The sequence below is a fragment of the Bemisia tabaci genome, chromosome 1 (genome assembly GCF_918797505.1).
Source record: "Bemisia tabaci chromosome 1, PGI_BMITA_v3".
NCBI classification, from domain to species: Eukaryota; Metazoa; Arthropoda; class Insecta; order Hemiptera; family Aleyrodidae; genus Bemisia; species Bemisia tabaci.
The window spans coordinates 59190009-59214555 of NC_092793.1; the positions used below are offsets into that span (position 1 = coordinate 59190009).

A 24547-nucleotide genomic window follows, 5' to 3' on the forward strand; every position below is an offset into this window, starting at 1 on the left:
TTGTGATCTAAAATTCCATTCCCTGTAGACGATCACAATTCTCAAAATGAACAGAAGAAGGAATATAAGGGAAACTCTTGTCAAAAGAAATATCTCAGAATTGAAAAAATAAACATTAATATATATTTTTGCTAATTTAATTCACATTAACAGAAATACTTATGAATTTGAGTAACATGAGCATGAACATGATTAAAATCATTATCTACAATGATCTGAAAATACAGTACAATGCCCAAGAGGGACCAAAACATAACGGTGGCTACAAGGAATAAAATCATATCTATTCAAGCTTAAAGCTAAAACAATTCAGTGAAAGATCGACTGAAACGGAAACAACCATTGCCTCTGTTTTGTTTCTTCTGAGAGTCTATTACAGGGAAAACTTTAGACTAACATAAGAATGAACCAGAAAACTATTAACAGAGAATTGGACCCAAGTACAAGTGAGTCAGTCTCGTTAGACTGATTCAGTTTCATAGAGCGGTTTACATAAGTCCGAATGCTCCAACTTCAAACTGACTGGACTAAATTAGTCTGTTGTCAGGGTAACGTCAGGTTGACATCAGCCTGAATCAGTAAAAATGATACCTGACTCATCGTCAGTCCGACCAACTTTTACTACAAGATTAGTACCTTGTTTCTCGCTGTCTAAAAGGGGTCTAATTATGGGAGATTTTCCTCGTTTCAGGACTACCACATTAATAAATCTTTCTATTGAAACCATTTCTCCCATTATAACCAGAATATCTGGAACTTTAAGATTCTTGGGGGCACAATTAATGTACTGACAAAAGTTAAGTTGTTTAAAAAAAAACCCAACAATTTTGATGCCATGTCTCTTTGAAGATGCTGCAATTATGGAGAAAAGAATCCACAGCGATGGCCACAAAGCTAAAGCCATGTACCTCCATTGCAGTGTTTCAAAATTTCCGCTCCTATTTTATTTTTTGGAAGAGAAACAAGTCAACTTCATAGCTTGAGACTTAAACAGAATACTCTGCTAACAGAGAAGAAAGTTTTAAAGAAATTATTGTAACAAGTTTGCCAAAGAAAAATTAGTGTATGACAGAAAGTCTGCAGCTTCACAAACGGAGAGACCTGGCTTCGCACTATGTCCATCGATAATTAAAATTGGTAGATGCTCATGACCTTAAATGTGAAGTAAAAAAAAACCAAGTCAGAGGGGAAGAATAAGTATAGGGTCATTTTGACAAAACAAAAAATAAAAAGGCAATCCTGCTTCATTAGTTCAGAACTCTCCAAAGATTGAAAACTTATTGACTGCTGCCTTTGAAAGTAAAAGAGATCTAGATTTCTGCTTTCTGCAAAAAGCAACCTCCCACCTTCAAAATTGTTTGCACAAAATATAAAAACATAATGTGGAAACTTACATTTTTCACTTCCCCCTCACAATTTTCATATTAATACATATATTTTTGAAAATAACTATTGGACATGCATCACTTGGGTAGTTTTTCAGAATATTATCATTCTATCAAAACAAGCCCGTTTAACGTGAATTTTTTCTTTTAAAAAAATGTTTGACATCTTACCTACGAATTCAATGGATATCTTTCATACTACACGTTCGCAGTGTAACTACTTTCACTCAAATACAATCTCAATGAGCAATATGGTAGTGCCACCAATTTTTTCTGAGACGAACGTCCAAGTTCAAAAAAAGCTCTTAAAGTTAAAGTCGTAATGGAGGGGATCAAAGAAATTGATGTTTGTTTCACTTTGTTTGAGGACACCAAGGCTGGAACCAAGGAAATTCTGCTAATGTTTTTGCTCACTATCTATGCGTGGAGATTTAGACTGGGTTGAGTGGTAGACTTCCACCGAAACATGTGCAAAACCCTTCATTACTACCTCAACTTTGAGAGCTTATTCTCAGCTTGGGTGTTCATTTCAGAAAATACTGGTAGCACAGTTGTGTATTGTGTTTCTCTTACAATTTTACAAAAGAAAAATGCTTAAATCGCAAATTAATGTGGCATGCAAAAGCTTCATTCTTTGGGTGCATGAATGCTTTGAGATTTTTCTCCAACAACTGAAGTACATTTAAACAGAGTTACACATTCTTGTATTCTGAAAATAATCAAGGCCTCACATCTAATATGTAAGAAAAAAGACCTCACAGAACTTTGGGTTGCATGATTGGCCATGGATAGGAATACGGTTTCAAATTAAAATTGTTCAAATTTTAAGGCCACCCTAGTTTTATAAATGCAACAAGAGGTCAAAGCTAAAACTTAATTTTACTAAAACAGCCAACATTTAAATTTTTAGTTTTCTTACGTAGAACGATTTTTGCTTGTATCCAGAAGAAACAACGGACACCAGAACAAAGAAATAATATTTGAAACGTTGATAAAAGAATACACATGGATGAATATTTTTATTTATTTTTATTTATTCATTTTTTTTTTTTTTGCAGAAAGCCTTCTTTTATGGGAAACTTTTCTTAACAGATTGATCATTCTAACTTTCCAAATTGATACATAAAACCAACAATACAACATTTCGATGGCTTCAGTTGAAAAATATGTAGCTCAGAGTGCGATGATGTGAGTCTCAGCTCATGTTCCATTTTTAAAAGGAAAACTTAATCAACAGTTTCAACTGAAATTTTCTACTAAGGACTATGCACTTAATACCAAGGGATTTGGCGGTGGCTACATTTTGAGATTTGATGATGATATTCTTCATAATCTCCTCAGTAAGATGAGCTTTTAAGAGGAACTTCCTATGTGCTAATTTCAAGAAAATAGATTCTGAAAAGTGCGTTTTTTAGCAGGTATACATGCTTAATGCTCATGGGATTTGTGACAAAAAATGCTTTTAAAAAACACAGAAAATACATAAGTATAATTTTCACCTATGTCGTTGGACACCTCTAAAAGAAATTCTGAGGCACGAAAGAAATGAAAGCTATGTAAAATATACCCACGTATCTATTCATTCCATTATGTAAAGTGTGGGTATGGAAACTCACTTTGATGATGTACGTGGAAAGATGAAATTTTCATTAGAATCAAGGTAAAATTTGAACCGCAGTTCATAGAAATATATTATGAAAAGGAAGTAAAATGCAGAATGAGTATTTATGAGCATTTGTAGAGGATGATGTTGCAAAATGTATGAAAAATAAATACTTATTTGGTAAATGTTGCGTAAACTTTCCAAGGGAAAGGCAAAAAATAGTATGTTTTTATCATTCAAAATAACCGCTGAATATTACCTGAATTTTCTTTTCTCTTTTGCAACATGGTGACTTAAGAACGTTTTGAATAAAAAATAACCAAGTCTGTCACGGTAGGGGTATTTTTTTTTCTCTCTCTTTTTCTAATTTTTTCTTTAAAGCCAACTTTTCACTCATTTTTTAGGGTTAATGAAGGTGAGATTATATGTAGACAAAAAAGAATAGATTGTTCAAAAGCTTTAAAGTTGCTAACATTTACAAAATCAGTTGAGAAATGGTGGGCTAATGGATGGTCTTATCTAATATGCATTTTATGGTTTTTTTTTGTGGTAAAATGACCTAAATTTGTGGAAAAAATTACACTTCTATCATGTAATTTTAGATGTTAGTTTCTCACGAATTATTCACTTCTCTTGATAGAGTTTACACTTTCAACTTTCAAATGCCGATAGGGTATATATCTGGCATCAGCAAAGTTGTCCTTCATTTTTTCCTCCAACGATTTGAAAGACTTCTTGAAAATCCATCATTAAAAAGCCCTGAATAGTGTATAGGAGACTTCAGCGTCTTTTATGAAGCTAGAATGAGAGAAACTCATCCTTATGAGATAATTCCTGAGAATAGAATTGCTCTGCGTTTTGAAATTGTGCGATTTTCCAGCAAGGGGAACAAGACCAATAATTAGAAATACCCATGACACCAGATTACTGCAGTTTTGATACATGATAATGTTTTGATTAATTAACAAGAGGTTTTATCGTACCTTTTCATCAGCTTCAGAAGAGCCGTTATGGAAATATATGAGAGAAATCATAGAAAAGAATTCTGGTGTCCGCATTGAGTGTATCTCACTTACTAGTGTGGAGAATTTGCTCCTTGATCTCAGCTATACTTTTGATCGTTTGTTCTGGGAGTACGATTGAGTAGTTATCTTGCATCATCTCCCGTTGTTCCTTCCACCGGTAAAATATATCCAAGTACTCAGTCATCTTCTCCAAATTCATTGAGTGTTCATAGAGATTGATCAGTCCTTTGAAATCGTAACCGAGTCCTGAATAGGTATCTCCGAACACCTTGGAATCTGTTGTCATAATTAAACTGAGTGAGCACCAAGACAACACATTAAGTACGCAATATGAGGGGTTATCTACTTGAAATACTTTTCGTCTGCACAGGTGTTGTTATTTACAGTTTAAACTGGAAAGTTAGATCTAACCATAAAGTAGTGCACCAGCTTTAAGAGGCAGAAGACGGCAAGTCACAAAAACGAACCAAACATGACACAAAGTCTAAAAATGAACTCCTGAATAAGATAAAAATGTTTATAATTCATATTGGTTAAATGGCGATACAAATGATGTTGTTTGGATAATAATTTTACTTTTACTTGATCTCTGTGTGTATTTCATTTTGGAGTTGTTTTCTGAACTTTCAGTTGTGTAAATCGTTTTCTATGTAAAATTTTGACGAAAATACAAGGCACATCATTCTCCGACTTAGACCTTGTTCAATGGCTCATTGAAATATTTGCAATTTCAATTGGAATTCTATTATGTATTAGCACATTTCTGGTATAGGAATAAATTTATATTTGATGAAATGTGTTTCATCCTGATAAATTGTTTTGAGAGTTGTTTTTTCAAATTTTTTATTTCTGTCTGCAGAGCATAGTTTAGCTGTTCGTGATCATTATTTATCATTAATGAAATATTACCATGTTATCTTTAGAGTATTTTTCTTCTGTAAATTTCTGTTACAGTAGATGAGCTGTGCTAGTCAGGAGCCAAAAAGTAAATTCTGGGCATTATTATAAAATGGGAGGGGGGGGGGGGAAGGATTCTTGAATAGATGTAATGATAGGCTAGGGTACTTACGTATAGCTAGAGCTCTAAGGTAAAGCCCTTCTGCTGTCTTGTAGTCTCGGATGTGATAATTGACCAGACTGGCCAGGTGACTCACCGACAAACCAACTTCAAAATGGTCACAGCCTAGGATGCTCTCTTTGATTGCTATTGATTTCAGATGCATATTTTTTGACAGCTGAAAGCAATGTGAAGAACATACATTGAGGAGCCATTTTAATTAGATATTTTAAAACAGCTGCTGTAGGCTGCTTTCTAACTGCTTTTGCATATGACCTCTGAACTTTCAATTACTTCCTTGGGTCTTCGTTCTTTGGTTTTCTTTGAGTAAACTCTACTATTTCCTCATTTTCCATGCTGAGTTTGATATTTTCCAACCTTCAAAGATTAGTCTCAATTTGAATTATTTGGTAATTTTTTTTAAAAAAATACTCTCAGAAGGAAGAGAAGTGAATTCACAAAAAAACTCAATGATGTCAAATTGAGCTCTGATTGACTAAAATATTGTCCACCATCACTTGCAACGGAATGACTAAGTTTTGTCCACAGTTAAATCAGCCCAACATAATTAAATACAAGTACCTACTAATGAAACTTAGAGAAACAAAACCAAAACTATCGGAAAAAGACAAACACTTACTTGATATTTTTGCATGCTCTGATAGAGGCGGCCAAGATTTCCATAAATTTTAGCTGTCAGCACATTCTTTTCACCGAGAATACGCTGGACTGATGATAACTCGCACTTGTGAAACTTTTCAGCAGCTGTGAGCAACTCTTGCTTCTCTTTTGTGCGACTTATGGGCAGGTCCAGGGCTATCTCTTCGATTATAAGCGTTTTGACACGCTCTGCAGAGCTGAGAAGCATATGATTTGGTGGCAGGATCTTTTGCATAGCACAAATGGCCGATTCTGCATGTTTCGTTGCTTCCCTGAACCGGCCTGTGCTGTACTCTTGCACGTAGAGCGTGTAGGCATAATCTTCTTCAAGTATTGCAACACGTAAATTGTTTGGTCCAAAAATTCCTAACTTTATTTCTAAGGCAGCCTAAAAACACATGATGGGGGTATTAGCGTAGGGTGAAAAGTGATAATGCTAAAATAGAAGATTGCAAGGGTGCAATAAGTTTTAAAAGATAGACTGTTTGACGTGATCCGATGTTTTTGCTTCACAGTCATTTTCCCAATTTGCCTCACTGCAAAATCTCCCATTTTGGCTTAAAATTTGCGACTTAAAACACTTTTTTGAAGTATTGAGCGAGAAATAAGAGAAGAAAGAATCATTTAGGAATATGCCTCACTGTGAAAGATTACATACATATTGCCTTACTGCCCAATATTTGCCTCACGTTACCTGCAATCTAAGGATCGCAAGATTCAGCATTTACTGTATCTCTCCAAGAAAGGTTACTAGGTGAGGCAACAAAATGTGAATGTTACATGGTGTTCAATGGGAGAAAAAGATGATTTTTGAGCACTGTCTGACAACTATCCCTGCAAGATAGAAGAACTCTTGCAAAAAAGGTTCGGCCATTTTCAGCCTTCTCTTTGTAAAAGTTTGCTGAAAAATCAGTTGCTAAAAAAAGTTTGTAAAGGTTTCCCTTTTATTTTCAAAAAATATTTTTCATCTAATAGCTCCTCCCAATTGAGTTAAAATCAAAAATTAAAAAATACCTTCAGATATTGTCATCTTAACATGACAATGACGCAAGGCATTCAGTGCAGCATCATATGTAGCATGTTACAGTGGATGAGGGGGAGGGATAAGAGAAATGGAGAGAATTATGTTAGGTTAAGGACACTGCCTTAGACAGTATTAGTTAACATAGCTTGCATGGGGTACTACAAAAACAGAATCGACTGACTTTATTCACTTAGCAGGGACTGACAGACTGAACATTTTCCACTGAAAAAATAAATTCTTGTTATTGATTTGATTCTCTCTCACCCATCAATTTAAAGTAAAGGCTGAAATTAAAGAAGATAAAGAAAAAGAGTTAAATAAAGGAATTTTTCTTACTTTGTAGGCACATGCACTCTGATGGATGGCATCTGCATTGAGTGAGTAAAATGCAAAATCGCAGAGAAGGTCAGCGTATTTTAGACTATTGGATTCACAGCACTTTTTGCCCAAATTGAGGGCTTGATTGATTAAAAATCTAGCTTCATTTAATTTCTTTTCTAAGCTGAATGTTTTGGATGCTTGACGTAGGGTATCCAAAATTATATTGACGGGTGTCGTTTCATTTAAAGCCTTGAGTGCTTCTATACTCCAGAAATTCGCCTGAAACAAACAGGGATGCGTAACTTAAAGGAGAACTTATGCAAAATAATAACTGATGATGGTAATTATTTATTGACAGCAAACTAAATAGAATTTGAAGTGAAGTACCATAAGATATGATTGTCATAAAATAGAGACACGAAACACAATGACATGATCCAGATCAATCCACAAAGGTCAGTCTAAGTGCAAATTTTTGAACACCACTCCTCTGCCCAGCCCTCACTTGATCGTTGCCAGTATGACACAGAATTGGCTCCTTCTATCCAAAAGCAGAGGTCCAAAGTTTTATTCAGCTATCCAAATATGATATTGTTTGACATTTTGTGCTCTACTTCCTTCTACGCTTAGGTTTCTCATGAGAGAGTTTTAGGAAATTGTCACCTGAATTGTACTTCTGGGAATAATTTTACCAGCTTCTGCTATAAATTAAGCAAATATTACATCAAACTTTTTTTACACCTCCAGGCTCACTAATTTCTGATAAAGATAGAATCATCTTGATATAAAATTCTGAAATAAAGTTGAACTTGAAACTCACATCACTGTAGTTATACTGATGAAAGAAAAAAACAGAGAAGACGGTAAAGAGCTGACTGAAACAGTGTGCACCATCACTCCAAGATTCTTCTTTCTTGACTAGATCCAACACTGATTCAAAAACAACATTCGCCTCCGTGAACTCATGATAACTTGCATGGGCAAAAAGTAATCTGTCGGAAAATACACGCATTAGATTTCTTGAAAAAAGAAAGAAAGAAAAAAGAACTTACACAAAAAAAGGGGGTGGCACCTTAATAATGAAAATTATGCAGAACTGCACTAAGAATAACTGCAGGGACTAAAGACTGATTCCTATGTGCATTTTGGTGCTGAATTCCAACATGCTCTTGATTTTCCCAAGACTCATCAATTTTCCTAAAATATAAGGCTTTTTTTGAAGAAAATTCAATTTTCTGGAAACTTGGTGCATGATAAAGAAAAATCAAGGTCATCATCTGATTTAACGGCCAAAGCTACACGAAAGAAAGTGATTTGTATTTTTGCACAATTTTTAAAAAAAAAACTGATCCACTTGGTTTGTATAAAAAATGACAGGAAAATAATTTTAATCATAAACTTTCCTGATGAAGCTACTCACACTGATTTCTTATATTACGTTTGTAACCTGACCTGACCTGACCTAACCTGGAAAATCAACCTTTCAGAACCTTCCTCAAGAGGAGATGAAAAATTATGAATATACGAGGTTACCTAAAAAATGGGCGATCTATGAGCGACTGGTTGATTGAAAAAAATAACTGCCACATTGCTGGGAAGCAGATAATATTATATTTTTAGCAATTTATATTTCAAGTTTTAATTCTTAAAGACTACATAATCTTAGTTCAAGGGGGAAGAAAAATAAAAATAAAAAAATAAAACCCACTTTCTGAACAACTTCCATGGAATCATTGACTGCTTCCGAGCATTGTTATTTTAAGAAAGAGACAGAACTCAATTTTCGACTGCGTTTGAATTGTCGTAAGAATGTATTGTATGAGTATGACTAAGTGGTAATCAGTGTACGACATCATTACGCAAGGCTTAATTTAGGCATCCAGTGGAGCAAAAAATTTGATTTTTACACATGCGTACGGCACTATTCGTTCAATTTGCTGACTACAATGTTTACTTTTTACCGTACAATTACTAATTTTATGCTTCCAAGCATTTTTTGGCATCCAGTTCAGCAAAATATTTGATTTTTACACATGTGTACGGCACTATTGGTTCAATTTGTTGACTACAATGTTTACTTTTTACAGTACAATTATTAATTTAATGAGTCCTAAAATAGAAATCAATCATAGATGAAACAGAAGAAAGGAGGAGGAAATTATTACGTTTGGTAACATTTGATTAAGTGATGATGTGCGTTCTCTAAGGTACTGGATTCTTGAATCAGCTGGAGACACAATTTGAGGACCTTGATACTGCATGGGTACCATCCACCTTCATTTAAGAACTCACCTGCCAAAATAATGTCATAACCAAGGTTACATGAGAGATAAAAAATATTTCATTGAAGAGCCGAAATAAACAAAAGTTAAGTGCTTAAAAAGTTATCGATTTAAAAATTATTAAATTATCGTTATCTTCAAAATTACTTGTCTATAAAACTGTAATTTGCCCAGTTTGGCAATACGGTTGTCAGATTTGGGGTGAGACGGCTCCTTCCAATCTTCAGAAAATTCAAATCGCTCAAAATAAATTTCTCAGATTAATAAGGTTATAAATGTCACTGTAGGAGTTATCGAAACATCTCTTCACAGTACAAGAAAATTGGAAAAATGTTTCAAGGGATATTTAAAAAATTTTAACCCATCTTAGTAGGGCTGAATTTCACCCAACCTTATTTTCTAAGACTTCGAAGACTAATGTGATAACAAGATACTGGTGATTCCCCCCTCTTTGTTTTAAAACAAAAACGGACAAAAAAAATTATTGAAATACTTCTCTACACCTGAAATAAAATACTTAGAGTCCGTATCAGATAACTTGTCCTTTTTCACAGTGAACACAAAATAAAGAAGTCTTTGTTCCATGTATATAGCAAAAAAAAGACAAGTAATCTGAGACAGGCTTACTGTAATCTTTTTTGCTCTAAAAAATATTAGTCCCTAGAGCGTTCATACTGAGGTCTGTCCATAAATTACTCAACGCTTGAAGGGAGGGGAGGGGGGATGTCGACTTGGTGTATGTTAGATGCTATTATGAAGATTATGAGGAAGAGGGGATGTTAAAAGAGCTAAATGTACTGAATTTTTCCATGATTATGAAATGACATTAAACATTAGAGGTGTCTTACCCAGACAAATGCCCATTTCCACAACATGACCAATATCTGCTGCTCCTTGTGAACATTGTCTCAGATGTGCAGGAATTGTTCCGAAAACAGCTGTATCATGATCTACTATATCCTGAAACATTGAAGGAAGATATTCATTAATGCATGAGTGACCTTAAAATTAGTTGGGGAGGATAGCTTCTAAGTAAGTTGAACCATGTAGTTCTCTACTAGTTATCATACATAAAAATGAACTTCACCGATTAAGAATAAGTTACAATAACATGTTTGCGGAACGTGAACAAAATACGCTGCTGCATTAAACTTATATCAGCATTCCTGGTTCTTGTCTATTTAATTACGCAATGGAGTGGATTCATTTAACTGTTTTGATACTGTGTCAGGATTTGAACAAATTCAGTTGAATCTGAAGAGATCAAACTTACATTGATTTACCTAAACACATTAAATTCAAGAATCGATTTCACAAGGGCTTCTGACAGACAGGACAGGCCGAGGATTATTCTTCTGGTACAAATTGAGTAATTTCTTGATAATATTAAACATACCTGAAAACATCTGAGAAGAGCAGATCGTCTATTCTTGGCATGTAACAGTTTGTTGAGTTCCTCAATGCTGCTAAGCTCTGTGGCAAGAAGTGAATACTGTTTTGACTCATGCAGCTGAAAAATTAAAAAAAAAATAATTGTAATGTGGCGAGAGAAACAATGTTTGTAAAAGTGAGGATATTGGGACAGTGAAACCTTACATGCTAGAACTGAGTTAACTGTTTGCAGAGTGTCGCTGAAAACAATGACAGGTAGATCCTGTTTCAGATTACTTTCTCACTTTTGCAGTATGTGCGGGTTCGGGAATCCCCTACCCCACGCTAACAGCAAAAGAGGAAAAGTAATATGAAACAGGCTCTGTCAAAATGTTCATATGACAAGGTTGCAAGAGAGCCAGAAAGTATGCTACTCCATAATGGAAGAAACCCTTTGCTGTAAGCTTCATTAAACTAGTAAAAATTTCCTCTTTGCTATAAATTCCAGAATTGACCAGATAAAAATCATGGTCCATGACAGGATGATCAGTCATTCGGTCGTTTCGCAATAGCTATGTGCTATGAACTCGAAGTACTTCGCCATGGCATACTTCCCTTCTCAATTATAGTACCCAAAGTCATTGAAAATTAAGTGATTAATTAGAGCTACAGACGTTATAAGAAAACTAATATTGATGTGACTGAATTAATCAATTGCTACAGAAAAAGTTACCTAACCGCACTTTCTCTGAACTAGTTCAGAAAGGCGATACTGCCATTGTTTGAACTGATATTCATACTGTTTTCTACTTATGCTCAAGTAAATTAGTGGGGATACCCAACAGTGATTAGCGATCAAGGCAAAGCTGATTGTCTAGGTTTATGTGCCACTGGTGCAATTTCATCCGCTGACATAGCGGCTGATTTAGGTGGAACTGATACACTCTCCGACTCTTTAAGTCTCATTAACTAAGGCGGCAAAAGTGGGTCCAAGCTTAGTAAAAGGTAGTTCTCATCTTGATAGGCAGCTGAAAACAACATTTGTAGGGGCAAATGCAAAATTAAAGAGATAATAGAACAATGGGTAGATTATTTGCCAGGTCAGTGACAACATGAGCAATGGTGACAAAAACGGAGTGGACTGAGTGCGTGATGTGAAGGCAGAAAGATAGATGAAAGTTTGAAGTGAATTTGTATCACTAGAAGAGCATAAAAGTGGGTTACCTCGTAAATAATGTCAAAAATATGGTTGCCTGGCAATGTTCTGACATCCAACCTATGCAATGGATAGTGACGAGCTACAGCTTTGCAACAGCACTGATAAAGAGAGAGAGGCTCGAAAGTCTTCGTTTGTGTATTGATATGGTTATCCATATTTAAAATTAGCTAAAACACTAGGAGTACCTTCTAAAAATTAACAAAAAACACTGAAGTTGAGCCCCGTCTCCCCCATTGCGGAACAAAAACAATCACCAGATGCTGTCACTGCATCACACATTCGCATTCGCGCATGCGCTACGATCGGAAAACTCATTTTGAACCAATCGGACATCAGGAAAAGCTACCGCCAAAGAGAAATTGATTTAAAAATTCTCCAACATATCAAAAGAAGAGAAGGGGGATGAAATTCCTCCAGGGTGGAGTAATTGAGTAATTGAAATTAATTGTAATACTTCCTTATCTCGCTGGAACTCATCGTTGAATGATAATATGCAATCAGGAAGTTGGTGGAATTTTCTAATTTAGTGCGAAACGTTTTATTTTTCTCTGATCGCACTACCAATATTTTCGTCAGAGTAGACCGGAAATGACGTAACGCTCAGTCCGGAAAAGGAACTCTGAACTAAGCCTCTAATGACATGAGTTGGCAACAAGGTATTAATTGAAATGTTGTCGTTTCCGTTTCCGTCTCAAGAAAGTCTTCAGCCAATCGGCCACCCAGCGAACTTTCGAAGCTCTGACTTGGTCTGACTGAACACACATTTTATCTTTCATCTGAAGCAAATTTCGAATTAAATCAGGTAATTGTTCCATTATTTTTATAAATCGATCGGGTAGTAATAAATTCACCATACTTTCAAATTGATTGAGCAGAGAGATTCTAGGATTACAAAAAAGGGCCAGGGAAACTGATGGGCTCAGAGTGCTTTTGAAAATAAGGAGGGGAGGAAAAAGTTGCACTACAGAGGAATACTTTGGAAGTATTTAAACTTGAAGAGATCATTTGAGACTAATATAACAGAGAAATATCTACCGCCATTGATAATGAAAAAATGGCAATTGAGGATAGATATTTCAAGCAATTGCTTGAAGAACCACTTGATTAATCTAAACACTGCTTAGAGTGAAAGATGTCTGAGGAAAGCATGATAGGACAATAATAAATCATGAGTGTACAGCTGGATGTAAGGACGTCATGGCATAGTGAAGATTAATATCCTATAGAATTTTAAAAGTCTCACCTACATTGAAGAAATATTAAGGAAATGGTATGGAGGTATGGCAATTATAGAATAAGCGCTAAGATTACCTACTGAATATGTTCTCCCTGTTGAAACTCTAGCTTTTAATAGTGATGGGAAGAGCAGGAGTCAGGAGATAATAATAAGTAAAGTTAAGATTGAAAAGATTAATTTACAAAGTACTTTGAGGATTCAGATGATGGTTGACATCAAGTTAAAGAATCTCGTTTGGGTAAGAGTACCTGCCTACGTAAGTATCTCTCTACTCAGTAATCTCAAAATAATCACATTGAGATTTAAGGACAGTAGATGGCTATAGCAATTAGCAGCGTGAGTACCTAAGTAAAGGTTCCGATTACCATCAGGGTGGTGAAGTCATTTTAGAAATTATTTGGCAAAATCACATACTAATTTGCCGGTGTAAGCTGGCAATCAAATAGGTAACTCGGTTTGCGATGTTGCAGACTTCCTGTCATACTTTATTTTTTAAATGAAAAACTACTCAACGGCAATTCTTTAAAACTGCCGTGATTTTTCTTCTCTGTGAGAAGAAAATTCTGCAAAAACTTCAAGGAATGATGTCAGTTTGTTCTCCTTTAAAAATATAACATAGAGGCGGAGATTTTTAGACACCGCAAACGAGACATGTGACTTACGCCGTCAAATTACTGTATGCCTATGCTTGATGATATGGAAAGAAACTAAGAAAATTGTAAGGTGGACAAAACTTTGCCGAGAACCATTGTTGAATTCCATCAAAGTGAAATCAATATAAAATGGACCGCGTAAAACAAGAAGGAACCAACTAGTTTAAAGTTAAAAACTGAAGAAAAGGTCCCAGTGTCCATAAGTTATGGCTGTGACTTTTACCATAAAGCATTGATTTGCACCCCATCCTTTGGAATGAAAAGTTTATTTTAACCTTAGTCTACGGTTACAGAATTTTCTTTTTGCTCCAAAACTATTTTTAATAACGTATGTTGTCATTTGAGACCTGATGTCAATTTTCCGTTTTCCCAATAGACTGTAAGTACCTAAACGATTGTAGAGGTATTATTATATGCATATGGCGACTGAAAGGGTTAAAAATTTTCTACATTCAAGCACCTCATTTATTTACATGGAAGCTTAGATTTTCGATCCTTCATCTATTTAAATCATGTACTTAGTGCGCATACCCATGAACCACACTGTAGAGCAAAATTTCTTTCTGTTTTAATATTGCCTCAATATTCCTAAAGACCTGATAGGTCTTTTCAGGAGGAATGTGCCATTAACACATTCTGAGGCCCCAATCAAGGGATTCAGACAAGGTTTAGGCAGGAGCTTAAAAATCATAAGTTCAATATATTATAATTTATTTTCATTTTTAAAATGAAAATGATTACCTATTCTATTGTACGTTTGATTAATTTTCTGACCTATTTATGATCCTTTTTTTTTAGATTTGCAAAATGGACCACTACATGAATAATGGAAATGTTTCTCATGATGAGTTCATGAAACAATTGGAAGAAGACACCGAGCTGCTTGACTTACTACTGAAAGAAACGCTTCGCATGAGAGAAGCAGCTGAGAGACAAGAAATGAATTTCATGACTGATACGACCACAAGTACGGGTGCGATTGAGGAACTAAGAAAAGAAATTGAGGAGATTCAGGCCAGGATCGTCATTATTGATGCTCGGGTTGAGGAATTTAAGCGAAACTCAGTTGAAAAGACCATACCTCAGAATCAAATTGAAGAACTCGGAAACTCTGAGGAGATTTTAGTTGAGACCGAACCCCAGAATCAAATTGAAGAACTTGGAAACTCTGCACAGATTTTGCTTGAGACCATATATCAGAATCAAATCAAGGAACTTGAAAAAGAATCTGTGGACACACCGGCCAACACAAAAAAACTCTGAAATACAGCCTCATAGTATTGATACTGGCTAAAAATTTCCTGATTGGAAGAGATTCTCTCACCTGAGTCAATAATATCTCCAATCAAAGTAATTATTCTTATTCTTCAAACTGATAATATGTGCACATAAGTATTTTAATCAATTTCAATAATAATTCTCTCCGAAAATGACAACGTGGCTTCTGGCAGAATATATAATTTTCCCAACTGGAGTTAAAACTCAAATTTTTTAACATTTCAGTACTTCTAGTTTCATTTTTTCAGTATTTTAATTTCATATTTCTTTCTTGTCTATTCATTTAAGTGCCTATTATTTTAGGAAAAGAGGAAAAATCTTGTTAAAGAGTGACCATTCAAAATTATTTAAAAATTGTAATAATTGTTTGATTAATAGACTTACTGCTAATTCACATCGGCTACTTTTTCTCTCCGGATCACCTAATATTTAGAGAAAATGAATCATTGTTAAATATGTTACTTGGACAACACTTAGCAATTAGGAAAAACTATTTCTGATTCTAGTTAGATACATGTGCAGTTGCCCTGTACAGATGGGTGGTTTTGTGGTTGAGTTAGAAAAAGTAATTCTACACTGCAAAATTTAGTCTAGTTAATATTGAGCTTTATTCTAAATTGAAAATACAGAAAAACAATTTTTTCTAGATGTTTTCTGATCTCACAAGAAATTAAACTTACCAAATATATAAACGGTGGAACTATAAACAAAGGTAGTTTGATCACCATCTGAAAGTTTTCACTCCTCTTTTATTTACTTTTTTTTCTAAACAATATTACTAGACATTAAATAAACTAGTTAAATGGGACTGACAAACAGATTCTTTTTTGTGAAAAAAATAATCCGTTTGAAGAAAAATTTCTATTTTGTTCATTCTTTTTTTCTTTAGATTTGACCATAGGTAATAGACCCAACCCTTTATGATGTTGAATTGATTCACTATTTACAAGAATCAGAGGGGCACAGTTTAAATTCAAAAGCAGGGGTAGCCTTTTATATTAGAATAAAATACTTTAGAAAATTTGTAATACAAAATATTGAGGACTTTTTATTTCTAAAGGAGGAACAAGTAATTCAAGGGCCACAATAACAAAAAACTCAAACATAACAGAGATACCTACATTCTAAAATCGTTGAAACATGATAATGCTCCCTAACGTATGCTTCCTGAACTCATTGAAAGTAATGTAATCAAACATACACACAAGATTTGTAACTGATATTTTCAAAGTAGGGTCTTCGCGATTGAATCCCTCCCATGAACAACCATGAATGGACAGAGTTCAATAGATATGCATCAGGTTACAATTTGGGAAAAATCAGTTTGGAGTAGTTTTGAATTCAACTGGTTGTAGATTTCATCCTGTTAAAAAACAAACTCGAGAGAAAATAGTATGAATGGGAAAGAAGACACTGAACTTTGTCCTCGTCATAGAGTCTTATGCAGAAATAAAAATTCAAACTTATTTTTCTTGGTTCAAACTTGATGTTAACTTGGAGAATTGGTTCAATTCGGTCCAAAACGATGGTGGAACAGAAAAGAACTAATCTGAATTGTAGAATTTATGATTCCCTTTCATGTAAGAGTCCACAGCATATTAATTAACATACTTTCGAAGTAAGACAGAAAATCTGCCAGCTTATGTCTCTGGTGAACTTTAATTGCTAAACTATAGACAGCTGATCTGTTATAAAGTGGTATATGGTACGTTTACTGATTCTGGTCAACTCCATATTTTATTGAGAGGACATAACCAAATTTTTCTGTCCACCATCTTTGGAGCACGCTTAGGGCGAGGCAAAGAAATTCACCAAAATTTGAGCAACGATATTGATCCCTACTCTTTCAAAGCAATGCAATATGAAAAAACCTGCTATGTGAAAATCTGAAATACATGTTTTTTCTATTGCACAATTGAGCTCTTGTATGCCATGGAGATTTGCGGTTAGAATACATTCTTTCAGATACACTTTTGCAAAAAGAACGATGGTGTTATTGCTTTTACATGAGATGAACTCCCAAACTCAAAAAAGATCTCAAATTTGAGGCCATAGTGGAGGGGATGACCTGAGTAACAGAAGTCCACCTCTACATCCAGTCAAACTCTCCTTGCACAAGTAGGAGGAAAATACATTAGCATGGTTCCAGTCTTGAAGTCCTCGCATTAAGTAGCAATCCTGCAAATATAATTGCTTTCTACCTGTAAAAAAAGAGCTCGAATGGATATGGACTCTCGTTATCTCTCAGACGATCTCCTCTCTAGAGACGTCTACTTTGAGAGCTTTTTTTGAGCTTGGGAGCTCATTTCAGTGAAAACCTAATAGCACCATCATTTTCCTTGCGAAATTTTACATAAGATGTGGAGACGATTCTCTCTATTAAGGCTTCAACTTTGAGAGCTTTCTCTGAGCTTGAGTTTTCATTTTGGAGAAAACCAAGGGCACCATTGTTTTTCTTATAAAATTTCAACAAAGGCAAAAGCACTTCACTTGCAAATCCCTGTGCAATACAAGAGCACCATTTATACACATTCAAGGCAAGGACCCAAAATTGACAAAGGCAGAATTGAAAAGCCATTTCATACAAATATTTTCATCTCTCAGTCATGTCAACCAAAGACGGTAGAATTACCTTTCAATGATAACTATTCTTTACACCCAATTTCGCCTGTAGTTGGGGAACTGATCATGTAGACCATTGAGCACATGAAATCTTAGACACTACCCACTTTTTCGGGCTTCCTTCAATGCAGGTTCGGGCAGCAATTCTTCATAGTTAGTTGTGAACAACGAAGGCCCTGTGCTTTCGATCCTGGCACTGCCGAGACATTCATTTCCCAGATAAAAAACAGCATACTGTAAATAAAACAAATTGACAGCTGTTACTGCTTCTACGGCAAATCGATGGTTGGCAAAAGGTCTGTACTTTACCATTTTTATTTTACAAATTATCTACTTTAGCTGATAATATCATGAAACTTCAAATAAATCTAGAATACCTGTTGTTGGTGAAAAATAAAATCTGTTGACTGCCCACAGTAAAAAAGACCTTAGTTTAGGGAGGCAACCTTTCAGGCAGGGGATTTTTTTTTTTTTTTTTTTTTTTTTTTTTTTTTTTTTTTTGAGTTAAGTTGAAAAATCGGATGTACAGATATTCATAGAAATCTATCTCTAGTGTTCCAAAGATAAATTGCAAGCAGATTTGATAATTTTTGTACCTATAAAGGACAAAATTTGCATTCTGATAAAGCAATTTTTCACCTTGAACAATGCAGATTTGAATTTTAAATGCATAGCTTCTTGAAAATCCTATTTTCTAAACTGCAAACTTCAAACGACCATCACTCTAGTTCTGTTTGATGTTTTGAAAGTTCGCTATCCAAAAATGCTTATCAATACTCCTGTATGCTCTATTATCAACATCTTTCTTATTAGTTTTCGTGTCCTAGGGTATCTGTTTGTGTCAACAAGTCTTGCCTGTAAAAACAGTATTAACTCTGGCCTTAGACGTCCGGTAGGCCGATATTTTACTTTTTTCAAGATTTTTCGACTGCCATGCTGCAGGAGACATTTTGTGAGCACTTCAATGTTATTTGATAGCATAAGAAAAACTTGTAACTTTTTCATTTGAATTTTTTTGAAGAGTTCCTTTTAAAACCAAAGACTAGAGCTTTTACCTAATGAGATTGAGCAACAGTCCATTGTTTCCACAATATTCTTTCTTGACACAGCAGCATAATGAAAAAGTGGTCAGCTGTAAGAGATTGCTGCATGAACCACATTCAAAAAGCTACAGCTTGTTAGAGATCTGATTGTGAGAGTGCTTACATATTCTAACTCTAGCTTGATTTTTTCCTCACTCTTGACAAGTCTCCAAGAAAAACTAGGTCAATTTACTTTGACATTCATCATTGTAAAGGAGCAGAACTGTATTGCTAGAGAGGGACTTAAAAGACCTTACTTGTCCTGGTGTAAGAGCTACTTCAGGTTTCTGGAGACGGACATATAATTTCCCACTGGATGTCTTTATTATTGTGCACGGATCTAAATCGTATATGTGTTGAAAGCGGAAAAAACAGTTGAGAATTCCATTCTCTTTCAGATATTGCGGCTCCTGATCTATCCAATACGGTTTACTTGTCATCATCAAATTCGAGATTAGTGATGGATGACCTCCTCCAGAAGCCTGAAACAAATAGATGATAATACAAATAAATAAAATATATTGAATGAATAAATGGTAAAGTTTAGGAATGTTCTCCTCGGAGGAAATGATGTAGGGGACACCTGTAATCGACGCAACGAAAACTAATGGATGAGGGGCAGAGCAGAGTTGGCAATTAAGTTTACTATTTGAGGGTCGATTGCATCCGACAAGCCTGGGTTGTGTAAATGAGCATATGTACGTGTGCTTCAACCCATGGACAATGAACGGAGCCATTCATTGACTGCACCCCTCATCCACTAGTTTTGGTGGCACAAACTATGATGAAGAGACAGAGAAGAGGGATTAAAAAAGAGATAAAGGGATGTTAAATATTTGGAGACAAACAGTGATACTCTATTACTAGCCTCTTGGAAAACAGGATGGAAACTTTTACTTTGGAGCTCCAGAACACAACCCTTAATTCTTTGTTGTGCAAAGACACTTTTCATGGAGAGCAAACTAAAAATACTGAAACTGAAGCATTGACTTACAACTAAAATATCTTGGGTTTCTGGGTTTTTCTTGGCAACATAATATGGTATCGCTAGACCTCCAATCTTGCATCGTTGACCAATGGTGAAATGATGGATGCCTGTGTGCTTTCCGACAACTTTGCCTGTTTCTATGTCGATAAAGCGACCTTCTTTATCTGGAATGTACTGTAAGAAATAGAAGATATTAAAATTGAAAAATTACCAACTAACGTTTTTTCATTCAAGACAATTTTTACTTTTTTTGTAAGTATATAGAACATTGCTATGGAAAATTTAATCTAAATCAGAACACCAGGTCTGATCTGTATCTTGAAAAATCCAGGTATAATTATTGTTGCCAAACTTCAAAAGATGGTCCTAAATAGGAAGAGATATTCAGCGATAAACTGAAAAAAAGAAAAACAAATCTTTGAGAGCTTTCAATTCTGATTCAGGCTTAAAATACTGTATTTCTTCGTCCCCACGCACAACAGGATGCATCTGTTCCTAAAATTTCAAGGCACGGACCCAGTCTATAGGACCCTGGACTCCCGTAAGAGCCAATGTAAAAATTCGTGAGCAGGTACTAGTGCTGCTATCTTGCGTAGGGCCCTTGCAACTCACTGCTATTATCAGTTATCAGACTTGACAAAAATCCGTAGGATTACGTATATCTGCCAAAAATCGAGTTTTTCACCTCTATCTAACAGGCGGCAGGCCTAGATTGGTCAAAAGGGGTTGGAAAATGACAAAAATATACTTATTTCTCAAGAATCCAGATGCCTTATGTGTTATTTTCCAATCATCGGCTTAACCTCACTTTTAGAGTGGGCGATGGATGAATCGAGCTTCAGGGGGAAGGATCCTCTGAGTTTACTAGGGTCCTACGCAAGAATGCGCTGCAATCAACCACTCACAATAGAACAGAGTCCTATAGAACTCGTTCCTGTTTAAGTCATTCGCTACATTGTCACTTTCTGAAAGAAGTCACCTTCTTTGCTTTTTCTGTGGCAGAGAAATTACAGAGATTCAAACAAAGACAGCAGCATTATTCAAGAAATATTCATATTCCAGAGGGATTGTAAATTTGAATTTACGTCCCAGTTTTTCAACAATGAATTGGATACTTCATTAGGATTTCGCCAAACCCAAGATTCAACAAAAAACTGGTTCCATCGCATTCAACATCTCATTTACAAATAAAATATAAGACGAACGAACTTCTGTTAAAAAAATAAAATAGGAAGAAAATGTAATAAAATTAATGACTGAGTAGCGTACTTCTGAAATGAAGCTTTGGAATTTGCGGTGGCCAATGAAACAAATTCCAGTACTTTCTTTCTTCATCAAAATCCTATCAAATCCATTTTCAGCACCAATCTGTTTTACTTCCTTTTTTGTCAAGTCTGCTAAAGGAAAAAGTGTTCTCTGGAGGGCAGCTTGTGGAATTTGACTCAAGAAAAATGTCTGATCTTTAGTGGAATCTTCAGGTCTCAGTAATTTTGCATCTGAAAAGAAAAATTAAAGATTGCCAGGCTAATTGAAAGATATGGCCAACATAACATCTGTTCTGCAATCTAAGTTGTCTTGTCATTTTGAATTATATTAACCATAGAACTTAGATATTGGGGTACTAAAGCATTTTTCTCTCATCTTCACAGCATTGAAACTTATCTCGTTTGCATCTTCACAGACCAAATCAATATCATTCCTTGAAATTTTCACTCTTCACTATCTTCTATGACTCTGCGACGTGATACATCACACTTTAATAACTTTCTCTTGAGATGCTTCTATAAAAAATACACCGAAAACATAAAAAAAAGTGATGCATGTAAGAATATCAAAGGTTAAAGTGGAAAAATGCCTACATTCATTGCAGCTTTTCAAAATCTCTGATCATGTTAATTTTTTTCTAAAATCATAGTATGTTCTTGTACGATAATTTCTTGTGAATGGGCCTGTTGCAAACTTTTGCTGGAGCAAAAATAAGAGTTGTTCCATACAGATAATGTCTCAAAAATCACGATGAACGCATTGGCAAATTCTGAAATACACTCCCAACTTACTGCGTGAGAAATTTGCATTTTTCTAAGCTTTCCGCTTCAAAAAGGATACTACAGCATGGGTGAACATTTCGTTAGAGGAGTCGTTCCATTCAATCCTTGCTCAACATGGCCGACGCTTCTGCGCGCAAGTTGAGGAGAGCACGAGGTCAATCAAGGCGGATATCTATCAACGCAAGAAAAATGTAAATGTAAACACACCGATTGTTATCAGGTGCTTAAAATCATCGTCCCGTCACATTGTTTTGGCGGGTTGGCATCGGCTATGTTGAATATTGCATAGTATCCTTGTGAGCAGGGGTAGGATAGAATGACTCCTCTGACAAAATGTTCACCTGTGCTGTGGTATCGTTTTTGAAGCTGGAAGCTCGAAAAAACACAAATTTTTTATGTAAATTGTGAAGTAGATAAGGAGTGAATTTCAGACTTTGCCGATGAGCTCATCGTGAAATTTAAGACACTTTCTATGAGTAACACCTCTTATTTTTGCTCTAGCAAAAGTGTGCAACAGGCCCATATTCTTGAATAAGAGAAGAAAAAAGTGTGTTGGACTTACCAAATCCCTTAGAGGCTCTCTATTAGCTTTCAAAGCACTTGCATAGAGTTCATGAATATCATTGGATTTACTACATTTTTTTCCTACGCATCATTCATTAAATAAAATCTTACTATGAAGTTAAAGAGCAGTGTCCAATTTCCTCCTATATAGCAGAGAAAATGAAGAATGGAGAGTTAAAAAAAAAATAACTGCCTCTACTCCTAATTTAATAAATGTGTATACTCTCTCACTGTTTGAAATTACTAAATTGAAAATATGAGAATGATGTCAGCATAACCAGCCATCAGCAAAAAGATACACAAAAAAATGAATAGTTACATACTCACTTTTACCAGGGCTAAAATGTTCCAGATAATTTCCAAAACTGGACCTTGCATAATGACCTGTTGCAACAGCTCCAACTTTCAATGTATTCATTGCATAAAATAAAAATTTGTTAAATTTAATGTCCCGGTTACATAAGATGTCAGGATTTGGGGTAAATCCACTTTCGTAATCGTTGATTAGCTCACTGAGACATAAAAATCAAAAGGGTCACATTAAACAACCATTACAACAACACAATCACGGTGATACAACTCGGCACTTTATTTGTAGCCAAGAGATTCTCCAAGAATCGATTATACATGGTCAGAGTCTCCATAATTTTTTCATTATCCAATTTTTTGACGGTTTTGACTTTATCCAGACTCCAAATTTTCGGAATTCCTTGATTTTTTATCAAAATGAAATTCCTTTCTTTCATTATGCTAACTTTTGCTTAACTATTACATAACAAAATATCAAATTCTTGAGATTTAAGTTTTTAAAAAAAGGCCCTCAAAAGTTGTTTGCGCTCTCTGAAATCAATAGTCTAAGCTCAAAACCATGTATCTCAGTTCACGACGTTGCAGACTTCCTATCATACTTTATTCTTTCTTTGGAAAACTAGTTGACGTAATTACTTGGAAACTTTCTTGATTTTTCTTCTCTGTAGGTAGAATATTCTGTATAAATTTCAAGTTATAACTTTAGCTGGTATCTCTTAAAAAATAAATAAATTAGGAGCAGAAATTTCGAAACTTTGCAATGGAGATTCGAACTTGAGCCATCAGAATGGCACTGACCTCAGTTGCTCGGCAAACTTAGTGCTGGTAAAATTCTATTGAATTTCCAGGTCATCCTAAATTTGCTAACTTTCCAGGTTTTCCAAACCTTCAGAAACCTTACACAAATAGAAGTATTTTAGAAACTGACTGAGTGAGAGAATTGTAAATAAAACAAAAACACTTGTAGCCGACAATACGTCCCTATTGATGGGCAACAGTGGTTCGGTTGTAAAATTTTCTCCAAGGTATTTCCGAATTATTGGAAAATTCATTAGGTACAGAATCTCAAAATATTTCCTTCTTCCTCATTTGGATAGAACAGAATAGGCTTTATACTTCTGCTTTACTACACTGTACAATCTTTTGTTGCTATAATGAGCTATCTACCACTAAAGTAAACATTTTTTCATCAAACTCTCACTACTTTAGTACAAGTTGTAGATACTTTTTACATTTTTGACACTCGTAAAAGAAGAATAATGAATTGTCGGAGGAAAAGTTAAAATCAGGGTTAAAACTAAGCACAAACCTAAATACATCATTCCAGTAATCTTTCACAAAATTCACTTGATAGAATGGTATGTTCAGCTTGTCACAAACCCATTTGGCATCGTCACATTCTTGATCTGCAGCACATACACCAGTTTCGTCAATATCATCCCAATTTCGCATGAAAACACCAGATAAAGAAAAACCTAAAAAAAAAGGATTAACAAATACTCTTAGACAGCAAAATCACAGTAAACAACCATGATAGTTCTAAATCTTCATACTCAGGGTGCCCATTTTAATTGAACTTTGCAGGGAGATGCTTCCAAAGAGAAGAGGGCCCAAAAGGTCTTATCCTTAAAGATTTTCTTAAGTCTTCCCTTCCTGAGAGGTCAATTTTGATGCGGAGGTAATGCAGTATATTAATTACATCAACCTAAGTTCTGGTCTGGGATGCAGAGTGTGGGTCCAAGACGTAGATTAGTTTATTTTGTGTTTTCCCCCACCATCTTCACTGATACCTTTTAAATTGTGGGCACCACCTGCAGAT

General features: G+C 35.1%; 3 protein-coding genes across 3 annotated transcripts; 1 reads left to right on the forward strand and 2 right to left on the reverse strand.

Annotated features, from left to right (window-relative positions):
- Window positions 1–100: 100 nt before the first annotated feature.
- On the reverse strand, window positions 101–12161 carry Pat1 (Protein interacting with APP tail-1). Its single transcript, XM_019050906.2, has 9 exons — window positions 11953–12161; window positions 10754–10867; window positions 10206–10317; window positions 9241–9367; window positions 7896–8067; window positions 7091–7354; window positions 5711–6118; window positions 5083–5248; window positions 101–4289 (listed from the first exon to the last, which is right to left on the reverse strand). The coding sequence occupies exons 1-9, from the start codon at window positions 12100–12102 to the stop codon at window positions 4057–4059; spliced, it is 1746 nt and encodes a 581-aa protein (XP_018906451.2). The 5' UTR covers window positions 12103–12161; the 3' UTR covers window positions 101–4056.
- Window positions 12162–12381: 220 nt separating this feature from the next.
- On the forward strand, window positions 12382–15509 carry LOC109036591 (uncharacterized). The gene is made up of 2 exons (XM_019050908.2): window positions 12382–12749; window positions 14636–15509. Exon 2 carries the CDS (start codon window positions 14645–14647, stop codon window positions 15098–15100), a length of 456 nt encoding a protein of 151 aa, XP_018906453.2. The 5' UTR covers window positions 12382–12749; window positions 14636–14644; the 3' UTR covers window positions 15101–15509.
- A 627-nt stretch (window positions 15510–16136) lies between these two features.
- LOC109036590 (mitochondrial tRNA-specific 2-thiouridylase 1) lies at window positions 16137–24224 on the reverse strand. Its single transcript, XM_072304410.1, has 6 exons — window positions 24038–24224; window positions 22747–22931; window positions 21077–21303; window positions 19814–19981; window positions 19077–19301; window positions 16137–17971 (listed from the first exon to the last, which is right to left on the reverse strand). The coding sequence occupies exons 1-6, from the start codon at window positions 24178–24180 to the stop codon at window positions 17837–17839; spliced, it is 1083 nt and encodes a 360-aa protein (XP_072160511.1). The 5' UTR covers window positions 24181–24224; the 3' UTR covers window positions 16137–17836.
- Between the last annotated feature and the right edge of the window lie 323 nt (window positions 24225–24547).

What these genes read in the sequence shown, in the direction of transcription:
- Pat1 (XM_019050906.2), bottom strand. Translation starts at nt 12,102, where the DNA reads ATGGATAACCATATCAATACACAAACGAAGACTTTCGAGCCTCTCTCT. An exon ending in CTCTTCTCAGATGTTTTCAG is followed by an intron (nt 10,318 to 10,753) that starts GTATGTTTAATA and finishes TCAATGTTTCAG; the next exon opens with GATATAGTAGATCATGATAC. An exon ending in ATCAGTATAACTACAGTGAT is followed by an intron (nt 7,355 to 7,895) that starts GTGAGTTTCAAG and finishes TGTTTGTTTCAG; the next exon opens with GCGAATTTCTGGAGTATAGA.
- LOC109036591 (XM_019050908.2), top strand. Translation starts at nt 14,645, where the DNA reads ATGGACCACTACATGAATAATGGAAATGTTTCTCATGATGAGTTCATG.
- LOC109036590 (XM_072304410.1), bottom strand. Translation starts at nt 24,180, where the DNA reads ATGCGAAATTGGGATGATATTGACGAAACTGGTGTATGTGCTGCAGAT. An exon ending in TCCAAAGCTTCATTTCAGAA is followed by an intron (nt 19,982 to 21,076) that starts GTACGCTACTCA and finishes TATTTCTTACAG; the next exon opens with TACATTCCAGATAAAGAAGG. An exon ending in AAACCCAAGATATTTTAGTT is followed by an intron (nt 19,302 to 19,813) that starts GTAAGTCAATGC and finishes TATTTGTTTCAG; the next exon opens with GCTTCTGGAGGAGGTCATCC.